General features: G+C 36.2%; 3 protein-coding genes across 3 annotated transcripts in view; 2 read left to right on the top strand and 1 right to left on the bottom strand.

Annotated features, from left to right (window-relative positions):
- LOC127867651 (alpha-(1,3)-fucosyltransferase fut-6-like) overlaps positions 1-19,351 on the top strand; it is a 74,380-nt gene extending 55,029 nt beyond the window's left edge. The window contains exon 4 of the transcript XR_008043596.1: positions 19,320-19,351. The gene's annotated coding sequence lies outside the window, so the exon portion shown is untranslated. The remainder of the gene's footprint in view (positions 1-19,319) is intronic.
- LOC127867656 (uncharacterized) lies at positions 7,142-10,137 on the bottom strand. The gene is made up of 5 exons (XM_052408979.1): positions 9,899-10,137; positions 8,965-9,117; positions 8,134-8,212; positions 7,703-7,828; positions 7,142-7,398 (listed from the first exon to the last, which is right to left on the bottom strand). Exons 1-5 carry the CDS (start codon positions 10,070-10,072, stop codon positions 7,238-7,240), a joined length of 693 nt encoding a protein of 230 aa, XP_052264939.1. The 5' UTR covers positions 10,073-10,137; the 3' UTR covers positions 7,142-7,237.
- On the top strand, positions 11,359-14,996 carry LOC127867657 (acidic proline-rich protein PRP25-like). The gene is made up of 3 exons (XM_052408980.1): positions 11,359-11,701; positions 12,329-12,754; positions 14,763-14,996. The coding sequence occupies exons 1-3, from the start codon at positions 11,623-11,625 to the stop codon at positions 14,882-14,884; spliced, it is 627 nt and encodes a 208-aa protein (XP_052264940.1). The 5' UTR covers positions 11,359-11,622; the 3' UTR covers positions 14,885-14,996.
- Positions 19,352-20,290: the final 939 nt, after the last annotated feature.

Raw genomic sequence — 20,290 nt, 5'->3', positions numbered from 1 at the left:
GGGGGGGGGGTAACTTCCTATATACGGGTATATAGGGGTGTGCCGATTTTATGGGGTGTGTTTTTCGACTTAAATTATAGATATGGGTATGGTTTTGAGCATCTAATTATAGATATGGGTATTAAAATCAGAAATTTGCTTGTATATAAATGTATATAGATTTGAAAATATCAGTATCAAAATAGGTATGATAAATGTCAATCTTGGGTATCAAAAAGTAAATTTCAGTAGCGGGAATGATATAATAGCAAATCCAATAAGTATACTGTATTGATATGAAAGAGATTAAAATTCTAGTATGAAATGTGTCCACTGTATCAAATTCTAGTATTTAAATGGGTCCAGTTTATCAAACTTCTTGTATTGAAATGGGTCCACTTTCTCAATGGTATCGTATACAAAAGTGTATGCTTTTCATAAAATCTTGTATCAAAATGGGTCTACTTTGTCAGAAATCCGGTATAAAAATGGGTCACATTTCGGAAGTCTCAGCGGGACACCCCTACCCTAAAATTTGGGAAGTTACCCCCCCCCCCCCGGGAAACAGTTAATATTTAAGTTAGCAATAAAAAAAACATCCACTGATATGCATCTTCTTATCAAGCGTCAGGTATTCCAAATTGCTTCAGGCATTCCGAAACGCAATAATTTGGTCACAAAACAATAAAATAGTATCGAACTGGTTTGACCATTTTCTGTTTTTCATTACAGTTGTATTGCACGTATATGTCATTGTTTTGTGTGTTTAACTGGCGTGGTACTTCGACGTTTTCTTTTTTGTTTGATTGGTGGGTTTTCATGTACGTTTCGCTTTCTAGAGCGGTACACTCTTCGTAACGCCTTCTTTTTATGCTCCCCGAAAATATTTTCGGTGGAGCATATAGTTGCCAGTTTGTAGTTCCTTCCTTCCTTCCTTCCTTCCTTCCTTCCTTCCTTCCTTCCTTCCTTCCTTCCTTCCTTCCTTCCTTCCTTCCTTCCTTCCTTCCTTCCTTCCTTCCTTCCTTCCTTCCTTCCTCCTTCCTTCCTTCCTTCCTTCCTTCCTTCCTTCCTTCCTTCCTTCCTTCCTTCCTTCCTTCCTTCCTTCCTTCCTTCCTTCCTTCCTTCCTTCCTTCCTTCCTTCCTTCCTTCCTTCCTTCCTTCCTTCCTACCTTCCTTCCTACCTTCCGTCACACTTTTGCTACCGTTTCTCATAGCGCCTTCAATACTTTACCAATCGCTTTCATATTTGGCATTTAGGTACCTTGAATGGACCTCTACCTTTTGATGAGGTTTGGGGTCACTGGGGTCAAGGTCAAGGTCACCGAGGCTGACAATAGATTTTTTAGGTGGTTTTTAACACATAGATTGACAAAGCGCATCATCGGGGAGCATCCATCAGTTTCACTGATATTCTTGTTTAATCTTGGCATCCTCAATGTCTTGATACCTGGAAACAGTAAGCATAGTTTTACTTTTAGTAAGCAACGTATTCCGTTTGAGGCATATTCAAACATAAGTAGGTTCATATGTGTTAAAATAAACAGGTAAGAATTACACTTTGTAAACAATACCGTAAAATGCCTCATATTACGCACACCATATGTTAGCGTTAGGTATGTGATAAAACATATAATAATACAAATTAATAATATGACATTTAATAATAAAACAAAATGATATCTATTGATCTCTAGAGAGGAAATGTTTCCCAAAACATTAGCACCAATGCGGAATTCATTCACGACAGTTATTTCGTGTAAAACCTTCTTACATAGGAAAGAGCTGTGTGTCATTTGGAAGTCGGGTCCCAAAATGTGCTTAAAAAGAAGTCAGTTCTAAAAGGGGGGGGGGGTTAAACCATTGTAATTAGCATTTAATGAATAAATAGACATAAAAACGCGTCAAGATAATAAAAATAATCGTGATTTATGTTATATTTTACTGTAAACATGCACACACAGTTTTTATTATACGAGAAAATAATATGAGAACATCTAAAATATCGAAGGTCAAGAAATTAAACAACACATTTGTGGCCGGTTTTGCTTCAATAACTTTATTATTCCGACGTATACGGTAATGAAACAAAAAACCGAGTGAAGCACAAATATTGTAGAGCCGAAAGGGTGTACTAGGTGAAAATATCCGCTGTTCCTTCACGAAAAACACAAAAACGACGCCATCTTGGAAGTAAGATCCAACTAACCTCACTTAAACCCGGTAAGCTCCCGTATACGCATGTTCCCCTGCATGCCAACGTACATTTAGGTTTTGGTGGTCCACAATCAAGTCTGGCCTCGATTTGACGTAAGCGGTGCGTAGGTAAATTAATCCACCCTTTACAAATTAAAGGGTCGCCTAACATCAATTTTTGCTCAAAAAACGTGGGAAATGGCTCGATAGGACTGAAAATGGATGGACTTTACGAATATTAGCTTCACTTCAAAATTGAATGTATTTTTTCGTAAAGATATGTAATTCACGCTACTGATTCGGAACTTCTGTTGATCCGAAACTACTGACCCAACTGTATGACTTCCACTGAATCGATACTACAATTAAGGTCGAACAGAACCCAGTGCGAACATGATATAGGGCAAACGCAAGGCTACGAGACGAAACACATTACTAAACAGATAAGCAATGACAACATAAATATGGGGTCAATATACAATAGATACCGTCTAATTATTTTGACACCATCCACACAAAATGGCGGCGAAAGCTACTTTCACTTTAATTATTTACTGCGCCCGCCACTGAGCATGCGCATACATGGTTTTACATGCTATTTTAGTTGGGCGACGGTGGACCATCGTCCACGTGCTATATGCGATGAAAATCTGTTGAATTATGATTTTCAATAAACATACACATATTTTTAACATTTTTCTTGGCCAAAGATGTTATTCTTTTTTCGGCATAGCTGTGTAAGCCAGCTTTTCACCTTACCTAACCTTTGTAAGTGTCCAATACAATTCAAATAAAATTTCCCGCGGTTAGACACGAATGAATACACTTCATTTATTCTATTGGCTGATTTGAGCATAATCCACCAGAACATTGGAAAAATGACCGCGTCTTTGTAACACAGTTTTATTGCGTGTTCAGCATGAAACAATTTTATCTTTAATGAAAAGGCTTCATTGACATAACAGTTTTACACTCAACTCTTGACATCAATACAGTGTGTGTGTGCCCAATTATATTCAGAGGATTGTCAGCGCCAAAGCGTTTGTACTTAAAGGCTATGTTCTCATATTTAGTAATTACTTCTATATTGCTGTCTGTGTACTAGTATATTTAAGTTTATAAAAGTATCGTTTTTCCCTATCCTGATATTCGTTTTGGCCAAACCATTTTTAATTGTTTTCGAAATTGAACATTAAACATGTAAAAGTATAAAGTTTTAAACAAGCCGTCGTCCCAGCAGTGGGAGCGTGACCTCACTTTAATGAATCGCATTCCGACCCGCATGGCATGGGGATGGGGGACAGTTCGCGGCCAGTAAAATAATCGTTATATAATATAGACGCTATCGCGTGAACTAGGTGAACTGGAATTTTCTTTAGACCAGAGATATGTTAAATGAAGATATTCGGCAATATAATTATGGTCTGTCAATACTAGATTCTTAATGTGTTTTCAACAATACCATGGTAAATATGTTTTTTGATTAATTTAACAAGAATTATTCCACCATATTGACTAATGTATTAAGCATGAGCGCGATGATTCTCGATATCGAATCAAATAGCAATGCCCGACAAACCACTAAAAGAAACCAGAAAAAGACATATGCTATGTTTGATTTCATTCATTGAACTCTTTACCTTTCACCAACTCCAACCACAATCAGTATATCCGTATATCTTTGATTTCATTCATTGAACTCTTTACCTTTCACCAACTCCAACCACAATCAATATATCCGTATATCTTTGATTTCATTCATTGAACTCTTTACCTTTCACCAACTCCAACCACAATCAACATGATATGTCTTGTGTCGAATATTATGTGAACATTCTGTTTTTAATCAATGATACTTTTTAGTTTATTATTTATTTTAGCTCGATTACACCGAACGCCCAATGTCAATTGAAGCAATCACGAGTCATTTTCCTGGGTAGAACCTGTGCGGGTGTCTTGTGGGGAAAATCTTAAAAAAACGCTCTCACAGTGGCGATTGAACCCATGACCTCCCGATCGCTAGGCGGACACCATATCCTCAACGCCAGGGCGACCTTTTTAAATTTATTTGCAAAATGGCATTATGCTAAACTATGAACTATTCCCTGAAACTAGTGTTGATTGCAAAATTATCTCTTACAGCATGTACGATTATCAAAAGCGAGGGTTATCGTCAGTTAAACTTTTTTAAATATAAATTGCAAAGGCATGTTTGATGCATTTCTGTTAATTATATAAATGAATAACATTTTTAGTTGTGCTGCACAGTTATTAGGTGTTAGTACATGTGGTCAAACAATCACACACCATCACGACAAGGAGTTGTTCATTGACTTATAATAATTATTCTACCTCTGTGAGATTGTTGGTTATAATTTCGAATGGCAATGGCAAACGAAAGGGGATATATATGAATCTTAATTTTGCTCGGTTGGTCCATTGGTTAGTTTGTCAATCTTTCCGCACGAAAGGTATTGGGGCGAAATAGTTTTTCGTAAGCGATTGAATTGAAACTTGAAATATGTTGTTACCGTTACGTGTATATATGTATAAGACATGTTGTTTTTTTCATTCCCAGTGATCCACTCATGGTCGAGTATGTAATTCCGGCCTGTACCTTAAAAATCGGCCACCTGTGTTTAATCATGTTCATGATGTAAACACACATATTTTGATTATTTTTTGAACAATCAACTTCAAAACCAACCCTACTCTCAATATTTTGCAAATTAAGGAAGCATATCACTGTAAATGTTTGCATTAAAATGTCTCAAACATAACACGAAATATTTCTCACATGGGAAAAGTGACGTCATCATCGAAAATTATATTCATATAAGAAACAAATAAATGTGATAAAATTATTATTATTTCTATCTGATAAACTTTAATTAAGGTATTTTCAATTAATTTTTATAAAAAAAAACATACATTTTAAACATAAAAATCAGGACCTAAATATAAACTTTTAATATATAAATTACCTCCCTTGATTAGAATAATAATAGGTTACATGTTGTAAAATTAAATATACCCCCCTCCGGTAAGCGTTTACTAAAAATCGACACTAAAGTCAACTTTTAAACAAAATGTTTTTACTTTCTTAGCTATATTAGAAAAAATTGATAAAAATTATTACAAATAAATATTTATTATGAATTTTCAGTTCCCTATTAACAGTGCCTGCCGGGAGTACCTGTTTGTAATTGTACCTGCAGATTAATCTGAAAAGTGGCCGATTTATTTATGTACAATTGCCATACGAAAATTTATAATTTATATGTCATGAATTTCTGTTCATAATAGTAACATACACTGATCTAATTCTATTGAAATTGTCATGCTAGGTGAGTTTTGAACCCAGGATTATATATGTGAAGTTTAGTTTCAATCAGTTGCCTAAAACAAAAGATTTTCTTAAAATAGTCCCAAAAGTGGCCGGAATTACGTACACGACCATATATTTATGTGCATTTGAAGAGAGTTATGTTTATGCATATGTTTTTACGGTCTGTGAAACAAACTACGTCTACGTTTCTCAAGATATTAAATTGAAACTTGTTAAGATGTGCAGACAGATATTTTCACACGCAAGTATAGATATTATCCTGAGTTGCATGCCCCTCAACTAGGCCATATGCGTGGCTGATATGCCTTTGACACAGCAGTGTGCGGTATATTTTTAGTTGTACATTTACTATGCTACTCTCCGTGTCAGGCTGTTTGATTTTAATGGTTAAGGTAAGCAACTATAAATGTGTTTTTGGTATATAGAGAACAGAGAGTAACCTATAAGAATATATAAAAGTTAACCCCTTTTTTGAGATCAATCACTGACAGCAAATAAGTATGTGATTGTTCAATTATGCTTGTCCTCTAAACAACGATGTCTTCGCTTTTAAATTGTTGAACAGTTTTGTAAATCAAATTCCCACATTCGTCATCGCCATCATATGTGATTTTCTTTTGAGATTCATTGGAAAATAAATTAAATGTAAGTGTAAAAGTGAATATCTTTTTTGATGTTATTCTTCAAATATGCTTTCTCTGTTCGCCATTGTTTGTTATAAAAATGTTTGTTTGTATCCTGTCTTGCGTACTGTTCGTGTTCTGACCTTGTACTTTTTTCTTTTCTTACATGTGTATTTGTATATACTCCTTTTAATGTTAGTTTGTATAGAGGTATTTTGTCTCTGCATAATAATGATCAAATTTAACTATTTTACGTTCAGTGTATTGATAAAAAATCAAATGATTGTATTTTTTTTTTTATTTTTTTTTTTTTGTAGTTTTGAAAAGATCACATTTTGCAACCTTTTTGCATTTAAAATAATGCATATATGATGGTGTTCTGTTTGCAAATTTGAAAATGATGTGTTTGTTTGACATATGCACAATGTGCTCATGGTAGATTGCTATTTATATCGAACCTTGATAGAACTCTCAGCAGTCAAGCTTTTGAAATTGTGTAAAACAATACTTGGTTGCTTTTGTTTGATTTGTTCTTATTTAAGCACGACGTGTATGTTCTCTTCCAGGCGTAAATTTAGGGACTGTTGTGGCTATTTATTCCGCATTTTTCATGCAATCTTAATACAATTTATTTATTACCTTGAGCACCTGGAGTACCTTGAACGCAGATTAGCATTTTATGTTCATCATAGCTTATATGTTTGAGCTTATTTGGATACCAAAAAGCTTCTTCAAATAATGCACCTTGGGTCAACATGTGTCACTTATTTGACTTAATATTGCAAACTAGCCTCATACCTCTGACTCGTCGTATTTTCGAGGTTGTGCTGTATTTTAAGACCATAAGTAATTGGTAGTTTTGCAGCAACATTACTTTTTGTTCTGCTATGTGTTTTGCCGATATGAAGATGAGCGATTACAAGAATTGATTATGAACTTGAAAAGAAACAGAACAACACATTTCAAATATTTATCTTAGTAACATGATTAGCCATATTATTGAGTACCTGTAATGGTGTTCGAACTACAGCAATTGTGCTTGAAAATACGTGTATATCTACATGTCCGTACGAAACAACGCAAAAGGCTATAGTCAATGACAATCTTTTGGTACATCAAATATACCCGGCGTTTTTATTTCGCCCATGTCCATGACGTTGAGCGTGTACAAGATACCGCTGTTGAAGTTGAACGCAGAGGCAAAGGAGGACACGGTGATCAGACCACACTCACGCGGCTCTATTGGGATGATGTCTAAAATACATTAATGTAAAATAATTAGATAAATTGGTTAGTGGCTGAGTCAACAGAAATAAATAAAACAAGCATTGGTTCTTGGTTGTATAGTTCTTGCTAATTGTTCCTCTCCGAAAATAATATACATGTATCTGACTTTATGTGTCTGTACGGATACCGGTAAATGTCTGTATCGTTTGTAAGAATTTGAACGAGAACGATTTTGTTGAGAAAGTGGGTTAGGGGTAACAGACTAACAGTTGGTAGAGAATCTATAAATATTTTCGGAAAACGTTGCTCGTTAAACGTTATTATAACGTACCGTTTGTGTAGACGGTGGCTGTGATCTGCCAAGGAGTGTCGTACTCCTGTGTGAACTGGAACGTATGTATGTGACGAATCACCGGCCCCGTTCCGAACACACCAGACAACAACTGCTTCGCCAACCCTTACAGTGGTAGAACATATCCATTTGCTCGAAATAAAATCCCCCAAAAGTTTAATGCTTTGTTCTAATCTAAAACTAACGCAAAAGCGCGTCAATGTAGTAGGATAATAAAAAAGTAAAACTACACAATTTCAAGACTGTATAGATTTGGTGAAACATCTAACGTCCATTCACTAAAGGTTTTTCAATATTCTTGTTTAAGCTTAACTCGTGTTCAGATATGCTACGCATAAGCATTGGTAACACGTTGTTGACGTTGATTTGAGATATTTTAGAGGCACAACACGAGAAAATATCTTACGTACGTGGTATACACTGCAGGGTGATGTTGCTTTCCATCGCATTTTTCTGACACTCGCCGCCGCTAACGAAATAAGCGGTTTCCTGTCGCAACAAAAACAATATACGCAGCGTGTCGCGTGGAAAGGCGGGCTAATGGCAAGGTCGGTAAATGTCATAGGATGACAGCCAGAGCAGTCCGGGGCACTGGCTGGTCCGGGACGACATTCAACCTGTCATTCTTTGGTATATTTCAGTTTTAGGTCTCTTCTAACCATGTTCTATTGGTGGATATTGTCGTAATGGATTAGACTGCGCGAACTGCACGGCAATTAAGGCACGTGCACGAGCGTTCTTTTGGATATTCGCTTAAGACCAGGTACTTATTTTACCCTGGACACAGACTCACGAGTGCCTTTATACTTCTGGGGCTTTCAATTCAATGGGGCTTAAACTACATGTTAAACTCAACAAACAAGCAGCTTTGATGCCGGTCTCCCAACGACTTGCGTTATTCATGCATGATACAACACCGAGAGCAAGCCAATTTAATTTACTAGTACTCAATAAGAATTATGTCATTCAAAGCTGAGAGGTATTGCTTAAATACATCCCAATCCAATATGGGATAATACTGTGAGTTGCATCCAACGCAAATAACTGAAAAAACGTTTTGCAAACATCTCAATAAAATATAAAAGCATTCCATGGTTTTCTTATTTCAAATATGTCGTTCTGGCGTGCTGATGGTTTCGGAGAAGATCACAAACACGAAAGGCCGACATATATACAAGGCAGAATTAAAAAAGGGCCAATGCTCAGACACCATATCAAACGGTGCGTTTTATAATACCTACATTTTCAAAATCGTACAGCATTACGGCATCATATGGCAATGGGTAGGGTAAAGACGGATTCTGCTCTATCCCTGTCAACTTGAAGACGGCTTTCTTCTTCGAGACGCTATACGCTGCTTTCAATGTCCCGTTAACGTACACTAAGGAAGTGCTCTGTATGTATACGAAGTTCGTATAATTATTAGATATCGTTGATAATTTTAGTATTTGGGTAAAACAACTTAACAAGAAGGTGGTGGTATTTATTTTCCTTTTTTTAAGAGGATGGAGAATACAATTACATTACAATTATATTATTTGTGATGACATTGACAGTGATGATGATGGTGCTGCTAAGGCTTCTGCTGATGTATGCAGATGATGATGAGTATAATGACGATGACGACGAGAAAGATGATGATGATGATGATGATTATGATGAAGATGATGATGATGATGATGATTATGATGATGATAATTGTGTTGGTGATGATGATGATGATGATGATGATGATGATGATGATGATGATGATGATGATGATGATGATGATCATGATCATGATGATGATGATGATGATGATGATAATGGTGTTGGTGATGATGATGACGATGACGACGATGATGATGATAATGATGATGATGATGATGATGATGATGATCATGATGATGATGATGATGATGACGATGACGATGGCGATGGCGATGACGATGACGACGACGACGACGACGACGACGACGAGGATGATGATGATGATGATGATGATGATGATGGTGATGATGATGATGATGATGATGATGATGATGATGATGATGATGATGATGATGATGATGATGATGATGATGATGATGATGATGATGATGATGCATATACTGCTGCTGTTGTGTCTACTGAATGCTGATAACAAAATACAGACAGACAATTGATAAAAAATCAACACAAATATTGTTATTATACCTGATCAATATATACCGTTCCAAAGTCAAAGTACATAAGAGCTTCCCAGTTAGGTGGCAGGCAGCAGTAATTCGTCTCCGATGATGGGGCCAAGAGAGAAGGAAACGCTATTCCGAAAACACAAGAGCTGCATCCAGACAAAAGAACGAGTAGTAATTGTACCGAAAAATGCATGTCTTTTTATTTATTAATGCATTTATAGAATCTCTAGTATATACCGTATCTAATGTTACCCGTATCTGACCTTATGGACTTAATCGCGTATGTAAACAGTATGTATTATCTGTGGAAGGTCACATACTGGTGATATGGCGGTTATTGGAGAACACTTCATTGCCAGGTGGTAATATATCCGTTGTCGTGGGCAGAATACAATTATCAACATATCGAGTATCAGACTAGCTATAGTGACGCTGCGCTGATTAGTTCTTAATGAAATGCTATTGCATTATAACGATGCACACTATGACAAATGAATCTTATTATTCTTATCACTCTAATTATTCTACTGTTTTCTCATTGTTCTTTGTTTTCTCCTTCTTCGTCTTAATGATCCCCCCCCCCCACTGAAAGAAGAGACAAAATAGGATCTAATCCCAAAGCAAAAAAAAGCTCAAAACCTATTAAAGAATACACTTGCGAGCTGTTTCACATATCATAACATAAGTTGTCTCATTTACCTTAAGTCTAAATGATATTCAGTCGAATCATCGCATATTTTCTCGTGTAACATTTTCAACTGACAAGGACTTTAAATTGTTAAACGTCGAGTAACATCTTTAGTGGCGGAACATTTTACTTTTCCATTTCAACCAATTATACGATATTGCGGTAAATGCGTCAAGTTGTTCAACGCTTGCATGTAGAAAATCCCTACCAGTGTGTACTTTCATGCATTGCTCGTTTAAGAAAATACATAGGGATGTTAATAAAAAAATTATCTACTGATAACGTACCTGGACTTTCATCATGTCACGAATTTTATTAAAATAAACTCAATAATTATTATCACAGTTACGCGATATTTTAAAATGGTTTACAACACCGCCTTTTCTAGAATAATATGGCATGGCATTCCTTTTTTTTACACGTAGTGCATGTCAATAAAGAAGTTAATATGAACAGCTCAAAGAACAGGGGCTTGTAAAATAGTTTAGACATTTCGCTGTCATGTAATTAAGCAGATATTGTGAGTTCTGTCATGCTTGGTGTTAATTGTTTCTGAATACGTTTTACTGAGTTTTGTGTTATAAGTTAAACGTATTTTCATTATATTATGTGAAATATATTTATAAGTTGTTTTAAAATGACATCTTTGTATAATAAAAAACACTGTAAAGTAAAGCATGGTTGCATTTTTTCTCTCGCAGTTTATCGTTCTTGAATGCTTTGGAAATCATAGTGGAATGTTGCCGAAACAACGGGAGATAAACACGTTTGCCACGTCGGGTTTCAAATGCGCATGCGCGAAATTTATATCCTGTGAGATTCTGAAAGTGAGGATCTGACAAATTGATAATTTTTACGCCGATTAAGACTCATTAATAACCGATCCTTTTCAATTTATACTTTCAAACACAATTCCTAAAAATTATGTACAAAGTATTGTATTAATTTGTCAGGAACCCCAGGAGTCCATTGTTAAAAAAGGGTGTTGTTTTTGTCAACACCATCGATTAAAATCACCTGTCAAAAGTGTCATGATGGTTGTATCCGAATAAACGATGGCAGATGCTCACAATTTCAACTACGGCTGGCAAAATACACCTCCCGGAGTAACAGGTCAACCGCAGAGCTCAGCAGGTTGGCGTTCTGTATATCGTTGATTTTGTTGTGTTGGCTAAGTACACGTGTTTTCACACATTTGGAAATCACATTGTCATTTTAGTAATAGGCTTTAATGTAGAACTTATTCTTAAAATACTCTATATTTAATGCATTATAATTTGCTGACACCTTTCATTATAATTACATGGTCACTTGATATACCATTTCTATATACAAAGAAACAAGTTTCAATATATTAGAGAAAATGGCTTGTTAACATAAGGTTATGCAAGGTAAACTCATACATTTTACTGATGAAATTTGTTTGTTTTTATTATAAACAACTTTTGATCACTAAATCATTGTGTTTTAATAATAAGGTTATGATTTGTTTGGCATTATTTTAGATTTATTATTTAAACAATTGTTGTTGTCCAGTGTTCTCCAGAAAAAATTTAGAAGTCAATTATATTTTCAAAGTACCTGGCAACTAAGCAATAAAACAGGTGCATTTGCACCTTTTCAATGTGAATGTGATAGGGCAAGTAGCAAGCATCTTGAATAAATGTAACTGGTGAAATAGCTGTCTGCTTGTGCTTCCGGAGAACATTTGTCGTCACACTTGATATAATTCTCCACAAATGATTATTTTTGTTTATGAAGGTTCAACAGGTTCCGCACCTCCTTTTCAAGGCAGCATGATTAAGAATCCACAACCTGTGGCAAATGGTCCTAATGTGGGTCAGCCGCCGCAGATGTTCCAACCACCACCACCAGGTGTAAATGGCATGCCAACAGCATCAGCACTAAACCAGTTCCCTCAACGACCTCCAGGGCCAGGAATTGGATTTTTTAATGGCACAAATGCTCCTCCGTCTGGACAGCTTAACCCACCACCACGGGCAGGGATGCCAGGAATTCAGGGACTGCCCCAGTTTCGACCCACTGTACCTTTGCAACAGAGACCACCACCTCCTGCAAGCCAGTCTGGCCCCATGGGATCTCCTAGTTTGGGGCCCCGCCCACCAGTGCCGTCAGCCTTTCAGCCCCCCGTGGGATCATTTTCTCAACCTGTGTCTCGGCCTCAAGGTATCTTCTTTATCTTTGTTTGTTTTCTTACACTTCAATGTTAACTTTAATTTAAGCAAGCTTGAATCATCAATGGATTGTGGCTTGCTATCAGTGTCCGACAAATCCGGAGCCCGGGGGCTACCGAAATTTTTCATCGGGCTACTGAAATTTTCCAGCTGAAGCCCGTCGGGCTACTATAAATCTATAAGAGCTGTAGCCTGGTTTATTGACAGACATACGTAGAATAAACACGCTGACCATGTGTTTCTACACCGTGAATTGCTTATAATCTGATAACAAAGTGCAATCAATTATCTTATCAGTCACCGATCACTTGCGGTAATGTCGTAAACAGTAACAGGGTATTTTAATCATTCAATCAGAATCAACATTTGTCGTCTGCTAATAATATAATGAGAGCCGGCTGGATAGTTGGCGCACATGATGCAACATCATTTCGCAGTTTGGAATTCTTTGTAAACCGCAACAATGAGTAAGAGCGACAACGTTTTTGATGTCGTTAAATATCCAACGCCGAACATTAAATAAATCAAAACAATAGCGGATTGTTCGAAACGGTAACGAAACCGAAAATGAATATTAATAACAACGCGGTTAACACCTGCTAATTAGTTTGCATTGTCAATTAATAATTGGATTGATCGACTGTTAACCAATAATCCCATATATGCCCAATTTATTTTTTTTACACCAAATTATGGGAGGGTAATATAGACGATGCGAGTCATAGACACAAACGTTTGAAATTTTCTAAAGTGTCAAATGAATTTCGGCATATGATTCTATTTAAAGATATGATGAAATAAGCTCCCAATCAGGACCGTTCAATTGCAACATGCGTAAATCACCTGCGACGGTTTGCACGCGTTGTGTACAGCTATTTTAGGTTACAAAATTCTACATTTAATAAATGAATTTCTTTGTCCAGACAGGGACCTATACAAACGTATAGGTCCCTGGTCCAGATAAAAAGTGCGCAAAAATTGACATGGGTGTATTTATTTGTAAATAAATATTTCGTAGCGGGTACAACATTGAGATCATTTAATTTCCATTAAAAGTTTCGTTGTGAATTTCAACTAAAGTACTGGGGTATCTTGCAAAATATTTGGCATTGACATTTCCTCTTAATAAAATATAATGTAAACACGCTGTATTGTTACCGTTACACTGTAACAGTTCCTTCATTATTGAAACAATTATTGTATTGTATACTGACTGCACACTAATGTCGTAACATACGGATGCAATACGTAAATTCGGACAGAACCTTAAGTCGGACACAAGTAAATAAATGATTTAATACGCGTGATTTCTTGAAACTCGGTATTTGTTGTTAAAAAGGGCAATTGCATTGATTAACACCATACGAGTCAATCGTATTGGTTATCTAAACGCTTTATTTACGTTTCCAACTTAATGTGCTGTCCGAATTTAAGTACACATACATGTGCACATATATGTAATATCTACATGTAATATATGATTTTCTTTGGTACATTTACATTTAAGTACACGGTGCCTGTACTGTAACATTTATTAATGATATTGACTGTGTACATCAGACTACTTGCGGTATTATGTATATGTATGTATACATATTATGTATTTATGTAAATGAAGAAATAAATAAAGATGAAAACCTGCATCTTATCATTTTGTAGGAAAATTTTATGGGCTACCAAATATTTTTATATTTACTGCTTGCTATGATTATGTTGGACGGCATGTTTTATTTGCATAATTATTGCATGCAAATGCTTTCCAAGTTTATTTATTTTTTTCTATCGTATTGAACAATTTACTTAGCTGTTGAATTACTTTAGCATTAATAGAGTTTATCAATTAAAAACTTTTGGTTCATATATTCATAAGATACGTTTTATAAAAAAATAGGTAACAAATAGTATATTTAATTTTAATTTCATAACCCAATTTTTAAATCAACAAATGTTCTTAATGTAAGATCAATTAACAAGAACATGTTAATGCTCCAATTTTCAAGAGCTCCCAGACAGACCCAATGAATTGCCTGTACCATTTCATGGTCATGGCCAGTATAGCCACCAGATTGGCATGACCCTAACACCTGGATTAACACCCTCCAACTCAGGTCAGCAGTTTTGAGAAAGTCCATATGCTTTGTGCTGTTTTCTGTAGTGGTGCTTCTCTACTATATGTTAGGGAAAGATCTAGGATCACAAAAGGTGCCCTGCACTGTACAATAGGGGCATGGTGTAAACTGGACAAGCCTGTTATATATAAAATTGAGCAATTTGGCAATGGTGTTGCCTTATTTGAATTTCAAGTGGGAGTCAAGACCCACCTGCGTGTTATTGTCCCCTACCGGTGACTTATGGTTTGCCCTCTGTGCGTCCGTCTGTACGTCAGTCTGTCACACTTTTCTGGATTGTGCGATAACTTAAAAATTCTTCATATTTTTTTTATGAAACTTGAAACATGGGCAGATGGCAATACGGAGATTATGCATGTCATTTCATTGTGTTCCTACGTCAAGAATTCTGGTTGCTATGGCAACAAATAGACTAGAAATACTGCTGAAAATGGGTGGATCCATCAGTGCCCCAGATAATTATTTGAGAAATAGGGTTTTCACCCATTGATTTTGAAAAATAGGGTGATTTCCTTCTTGAAATAGGGTGAAATGATTAATAAAAATGCATACCTTTATATCACTGATGTTTTACCTTTGTGGAAGATGCTCACTTGTATTGATTCAATAAAACTTTAAACTATCATAATTAACTTTAATAAACTGATGTTTCATAACATTTTTAATCATTGAAACTGTCCTTAATATAAACTTAAAACAAAAAAAATCGATAACACGAATGATCATTTGGCTCTTGCTTTCTTGGTTCGAAACAGTTTGCGATCGACTGATATTTTTGCGCAACAATAGCGGACGTCTTTCGACCTCTCTTAGATATTTGTATTTCGCATCGTTATAGAAACTGAAAGTACATGCGCTTTTTAAATACATGTACAATGAGCGACAGATAAAGTCAGATTAAAAACGCATGTATGTCGAGGAAAATAATTTGATCAGACGCTTTATTTAACTATGAAATCTAGAACGCAGAGAGTTTGAATAAAGCTTGACTGTTTTCATGCTCCGTCATCCAGGCGCTTGCTTAATAAAGACGCGTGACGATAATTATTTCAAAGAGAAAATACCGAAATAAGCAAAGCATTTTCGATTGAAGCCATTGTGTCGTACGCATCGAATTTGACGAATTTGCGTACAAATCAAAATGGTTGCGTTTTCAATACGCATGTTATTGAATTTCTTTGCGTTTTTAGACATTTTAATAGGGTGAAAGACGCAGATACGCAGCTTATCTGGGGCACTGATCCATTCCTGCACACTTTTCTGGATCCTGCGATAACTTTAAAGTTCTTCATATTTTTTCATGAAACTTTAAACATGGATAGATGGCAAATTGGCAATATGGACATTATCCTCGCCATTTAATTTTCTTCCTACGTCAAAAATTCTGGTTGCTATGGCAACAATATATATTTTTAAAAATCTGACAATGGTGGAGCCGGTAGGGGACATAATTTTTTATATTGCTTGGCAATAGTCTTGTTAGATTCTGTGTTCTAACGGAGCGCATTATATTGGATTCACTCTAGATCTTTCCCTTTTACATGCATTCTTTAGCTGTCTATTTGTTTCATGGTACATGTATCATCCATTTACTAGGTCTTCTGATTTATTGTTAAAGCAGTGCTCAAGCTAAGATTAGAAAAGCGCAGGGTGCTCTATGTAAAAACGGCACATAAAGCATGCCCAGTCATTATACCCCTGCGGCATATTTTTTCAATATACCATGTATACATATGTATAATATTCATATTACACGTATGTAAAATATTGTTCTGAATGAAACTGTTTTTCAATGTGAAAATAAAGTTAGTTAATAGAGTCAAAAAATCAAATATCTTGTTCTATGATGTAATCAGAACACAAAATGCATGATGGGTGTCCGAGGTGGCAGAGTGGGACCTTGTGGCCCCAGGGTGCTGCGCCCTTCTGTTTAGGCCTAGCTGGAGCACTGATTATAGAGTTTTCTCAGGGTGCTGTGTCATGTATAATGCTATGCTTGAATAACTTACTGTAAAGACACAAACACCATATCATTATTTTTAGCTCATCTATTTAAAAAAAAAAAGAGCTAGTATTGTCATCACCTTGGCGTCGGCGTCTGTTAAGTTTTGCGTTTAGGTCCACTTTCTCATAAAGTATCAAAGCTATTGCATTCAAACTTGGTTCACTTACTTACTATCATTAGGGGACTGGGCAGGCAAAATTAGATAACTCTGGCGTGCATTTTGACAGAATTATGTGCCCTTTTTATACTTAGAAAATTTCAAATTTGGTTAAGTTTTGTGTTTAGGTCCACTTTATTCCTTAAGTATCAAAGCTATTGCTTTCATACTTGCGACACTTACTAACTATTATAAAGGGACTATGCAGGCAAAGGTTTGTAAATCTGACTGGCATTTTGACCGAATTATGGCCTTTTATACTTAAAAAATTGAAAAATTTGTTAAGTTTTGTGTTTTGGTCCACTTTAGTCCTAAAGTATCATAGCTATTGCTGTCAGACTTGGAACACTCGCAAACTGTCATAAGGGAACTGTACAGGACAAGTTGTATAACACTGGTTGTCATTTTGACTTAGTATAAACTTTGAATATACATGTATATGGTTAAATTTTGTGTTAACATCCACTTTACTTCTAAAGTATCAAGGCTATTGCTTTCAAACTTCAAATACTTTAATACTATCATGAGAGTACTGTACCTGGCAAGTTGAATTTTACCTTGACCTTTGAATGACCTTGACTCAAGGTCAAATAATTAAATTTTGCTAAAATTGCCATGACTTCGTTACTTATGATCTGATTTGATTGATACTTTGACAAAAGAACTCTTACCTGAAATACTACAATACTCCACCCAAACCATGCCTCCCCCCCAAAAAAAGTGATTTTTTGTCCTCATTTTTTTTATTTTTGAAAGATCATCTTATAAATGACCACACCCTCACATTATACCGACCCCCCCCCCCCCCCCCCAATTATTTTTTAAACAAGGTTAAAAAAATATTTATTTATTTATTATTTTTTCAAAGACGATCCAACTATCCCACCCAAGAATCCCCCCTCCCCCCCCCCCCACCCCCCCCCACCCCCGATTTTTTTATTTTTTATAACTTTTTTTTTTCATTTTTATTTCTTATTTTTGGACGATAATGTTATAAATGACCACATCCAGGGGCTTCCCTGGCTCAAAAATTACTTTAGCCAAAGTCGCTTGCTATGGAAAATTGGTTCAATTTTTGGCTATTTTATGAATTTTAATGAAGAAAAAGTTGTAGCCAAATAGAATTTGATGTAGCCAAATCGGTCAATTTGTTAGCCATAAGCTAATTTTGGCAAATGGCAGAGTAAGCCCTGACACCCCCACACTATACACCCCTCTCCACCCCACCCCTCCATCTTTTTAGCGAGGCTGTTTTCGGAGAAGAAACCCAAGGTCTTGTCATAGCATGCTCGCCGTCCGGTGTCGTGCTTAAACCTTTACATTGGCTCTAAATCAAAGTGCTTCCACCTACAACTTTGAAACTTCATATGTAGATGCACCTTGATGAGTTCTACAGGCCAAACCCATTTTGGGTCATTAGGTCAAAGGTCAAGGTCACTTTGACCTCTAAAAAAATCAAAAAAATCTGACTAGCTTCGCAGCCGAGCGTGGCACCCGTTATGCGGTGCTGTTTGATTGAAGTATTGAGATAGGGCCCTTCACATTTAAAAAAAATATAGATGAGCGATCTGCACCCGCAAGGCGGTGCTCTTGTTTTTAAAATGTGTTTCTTATATCATTTAACATGTTTTATTTGTAAGCATTTTTTTAAAAACAATTTTAAATGGTTGTACATGAGTCACAGTCAGTGTTACTGGGTTTATTGTCAGTTTTTTATTAGTGAGCACTGAAATATCAATGATGGTATTATGCTGTCAACTTGTGTCTTCTTAGTAGATTTCCAAATATATTACTGTTTTCTGTCATTTATTGTACTTTCAAAATACTATGCACTTCCTTATATATTAAGCTACTACTAACCACTACTTTGAAAACCATGCAATCTTCAATATGGTTAGAGAAGTCCACCAATAAATTAAAAATCTTGGTGTCAAACAAATTATTTATTAGTATTTATCATATCCTCTTGTTTGACTTCATTAAAAAGTAAGTCACTTACTTGGATTGTTTTCATAATTTGTCATCTATTATTAAGAAACTTGATAGTTTTATAAGTCGACTTTCATGTACCGGCATTAATAAGGTATTATGCCCCCTTTGAAGAAGAGGGGGTATATGTTTTTCCTGGATGTCGGTCGGTCTGTCGGTAGACAGATCGTTTCCGATCAATAAACTGGTCAATGGATGTGACCGATTGGCTTGACTAACTCCACATGTGCATTAGCTGTGAACAGTAGATGACCCCTATTGAAATTGGGTTCTCTAGGTCAAACGTCAAGGTCACTGTCACAATAAGTGTGAAAATCATTTCTGATAAATAACTTGTCAAAGAATTGACCGATTGGCTCGATACTTCACATGGCATTGGCCTTGGACAGTAGATGACTTGTATTGAAATTGGGGGGTCACTAGATCAAAGGTCAAGGTCACTGTCACAATAAGTGTGAAAATCATTTCTGATCAATAACTTGTCAACAAATTGGACCCGAAGGCTTGATACTTTTTCATGTGCAATGGGCACTTATAGACCGTAATTGACCCCTATAGAATTGGGGGGTTGCGGTTTGGTACTAGGTCAAGGTCAAGGTTATTTGCCCGTTTACAACTAAGTTGTGATAAATCGTTTCGCTTAATAACAAAGGTCAAGGTCACTGTCTGAATAAGCATCAAAATCATTTCTGATCAATAACTTGTTAACCGATTAACTGATTGGCTTGATGCTTCTCATGCCGATTGGCCTTGGACAGTTTATGACCCCTTTTAAATTTGGGTCACTAGGTCAAAGGTCAAGGTCACTGTAACAATAAGTGTGAAAATTGTTTCAGATCAATAACTCATCTAGAAATTAACCGATTGGCTTGATACTTCACATGTGCATTTGCCTTGGACAGTAGATGACTCCTATTGAAACTGGGGTCACTAGTTCAAAGCCCTGTTTTGGGGAGGCATGCATGTACATGTATGTCTCCGATCGCGGAACTCTTGTTATAAATTGACTTGCATCTTCCTACTCATTTTTTATGCCCCCCTTCGAAGAAGAGGGGGTATATTGTTTTGCACATGTCGGTCCGTCCGTCCGTATGTCCATCCACGAGAACGCTTATGCCTATGATCATGAAATTTCATAGGTACATTGATCATGACTGGCAGATGACCCCTATTGAATTTGAGGTCACTAGGTCAAAGGTCAAGGTCACAGTGACTCGTTCTTGGATGCAGTTTAGGACCACATTTGCA

This window comes from Dreissena polymorpha, chromosome 2, assembly GCF_020536995.1.
Source record: "Dreissena polymorpha isolate Duluth1 chromosome 2, UMN_Dpol_1.0, whole genome shotgun sequence".
Taxonomy (NCBI): Eukaryota; Metazoa; Mollusca; class Bivalvia; order Myida; family Dreissenidae; genus Dreissena; species Dreissena polymorpha.
This window is presented reverse-complemented; position numbering and strand designations above follow the sequence as displayed.

Bases quoted from the DNA above. Each gene is read 5' to 3' on its own strand.
- LOC127867656 (XM_052408979.1), bottom strand. From the start codon at position 10,072: ATGCATTTTTCGGTACAATTACTACTCGTTCTTTTGTCTGGATGCAGC. The intron at 9,118-9,898 runs GTATAATAACAA...GTATACATACAG, and splicing joins GAACGGTATATATTGATCAG to AGCACTTCCTTAGTGTACGT. The intron at 8,213-8,964 runs GTAGGTATTATA...TTGTTGCGACAG, and splicing joins TGCTGTACGATTTTGAAAAT to GAAACCGCTTATTTCGTTAG.
- LOC127867657 (XM_052408980.1), top strand. From the start codon at position 11,623: ATGGCAGATGCTCACAATTTCAACTACGGCTGGCAAAATACACCTCCC. The intron at 11,702-12,328 runs GTTGGCGTTCTG...TTGTTTATGAAG, and splicing joins TCAACCGCAGAGCTCAGCAG to GTTCAACAGGTTCCGCACCT. The intron at 12,755-14,762 runs GTATCTTCTTTA...CCAATTTTCAAG, and splicing joins ACCTGTGTCTCGGCCTCAAG to AGCTCCCAGACAGACCCAAT.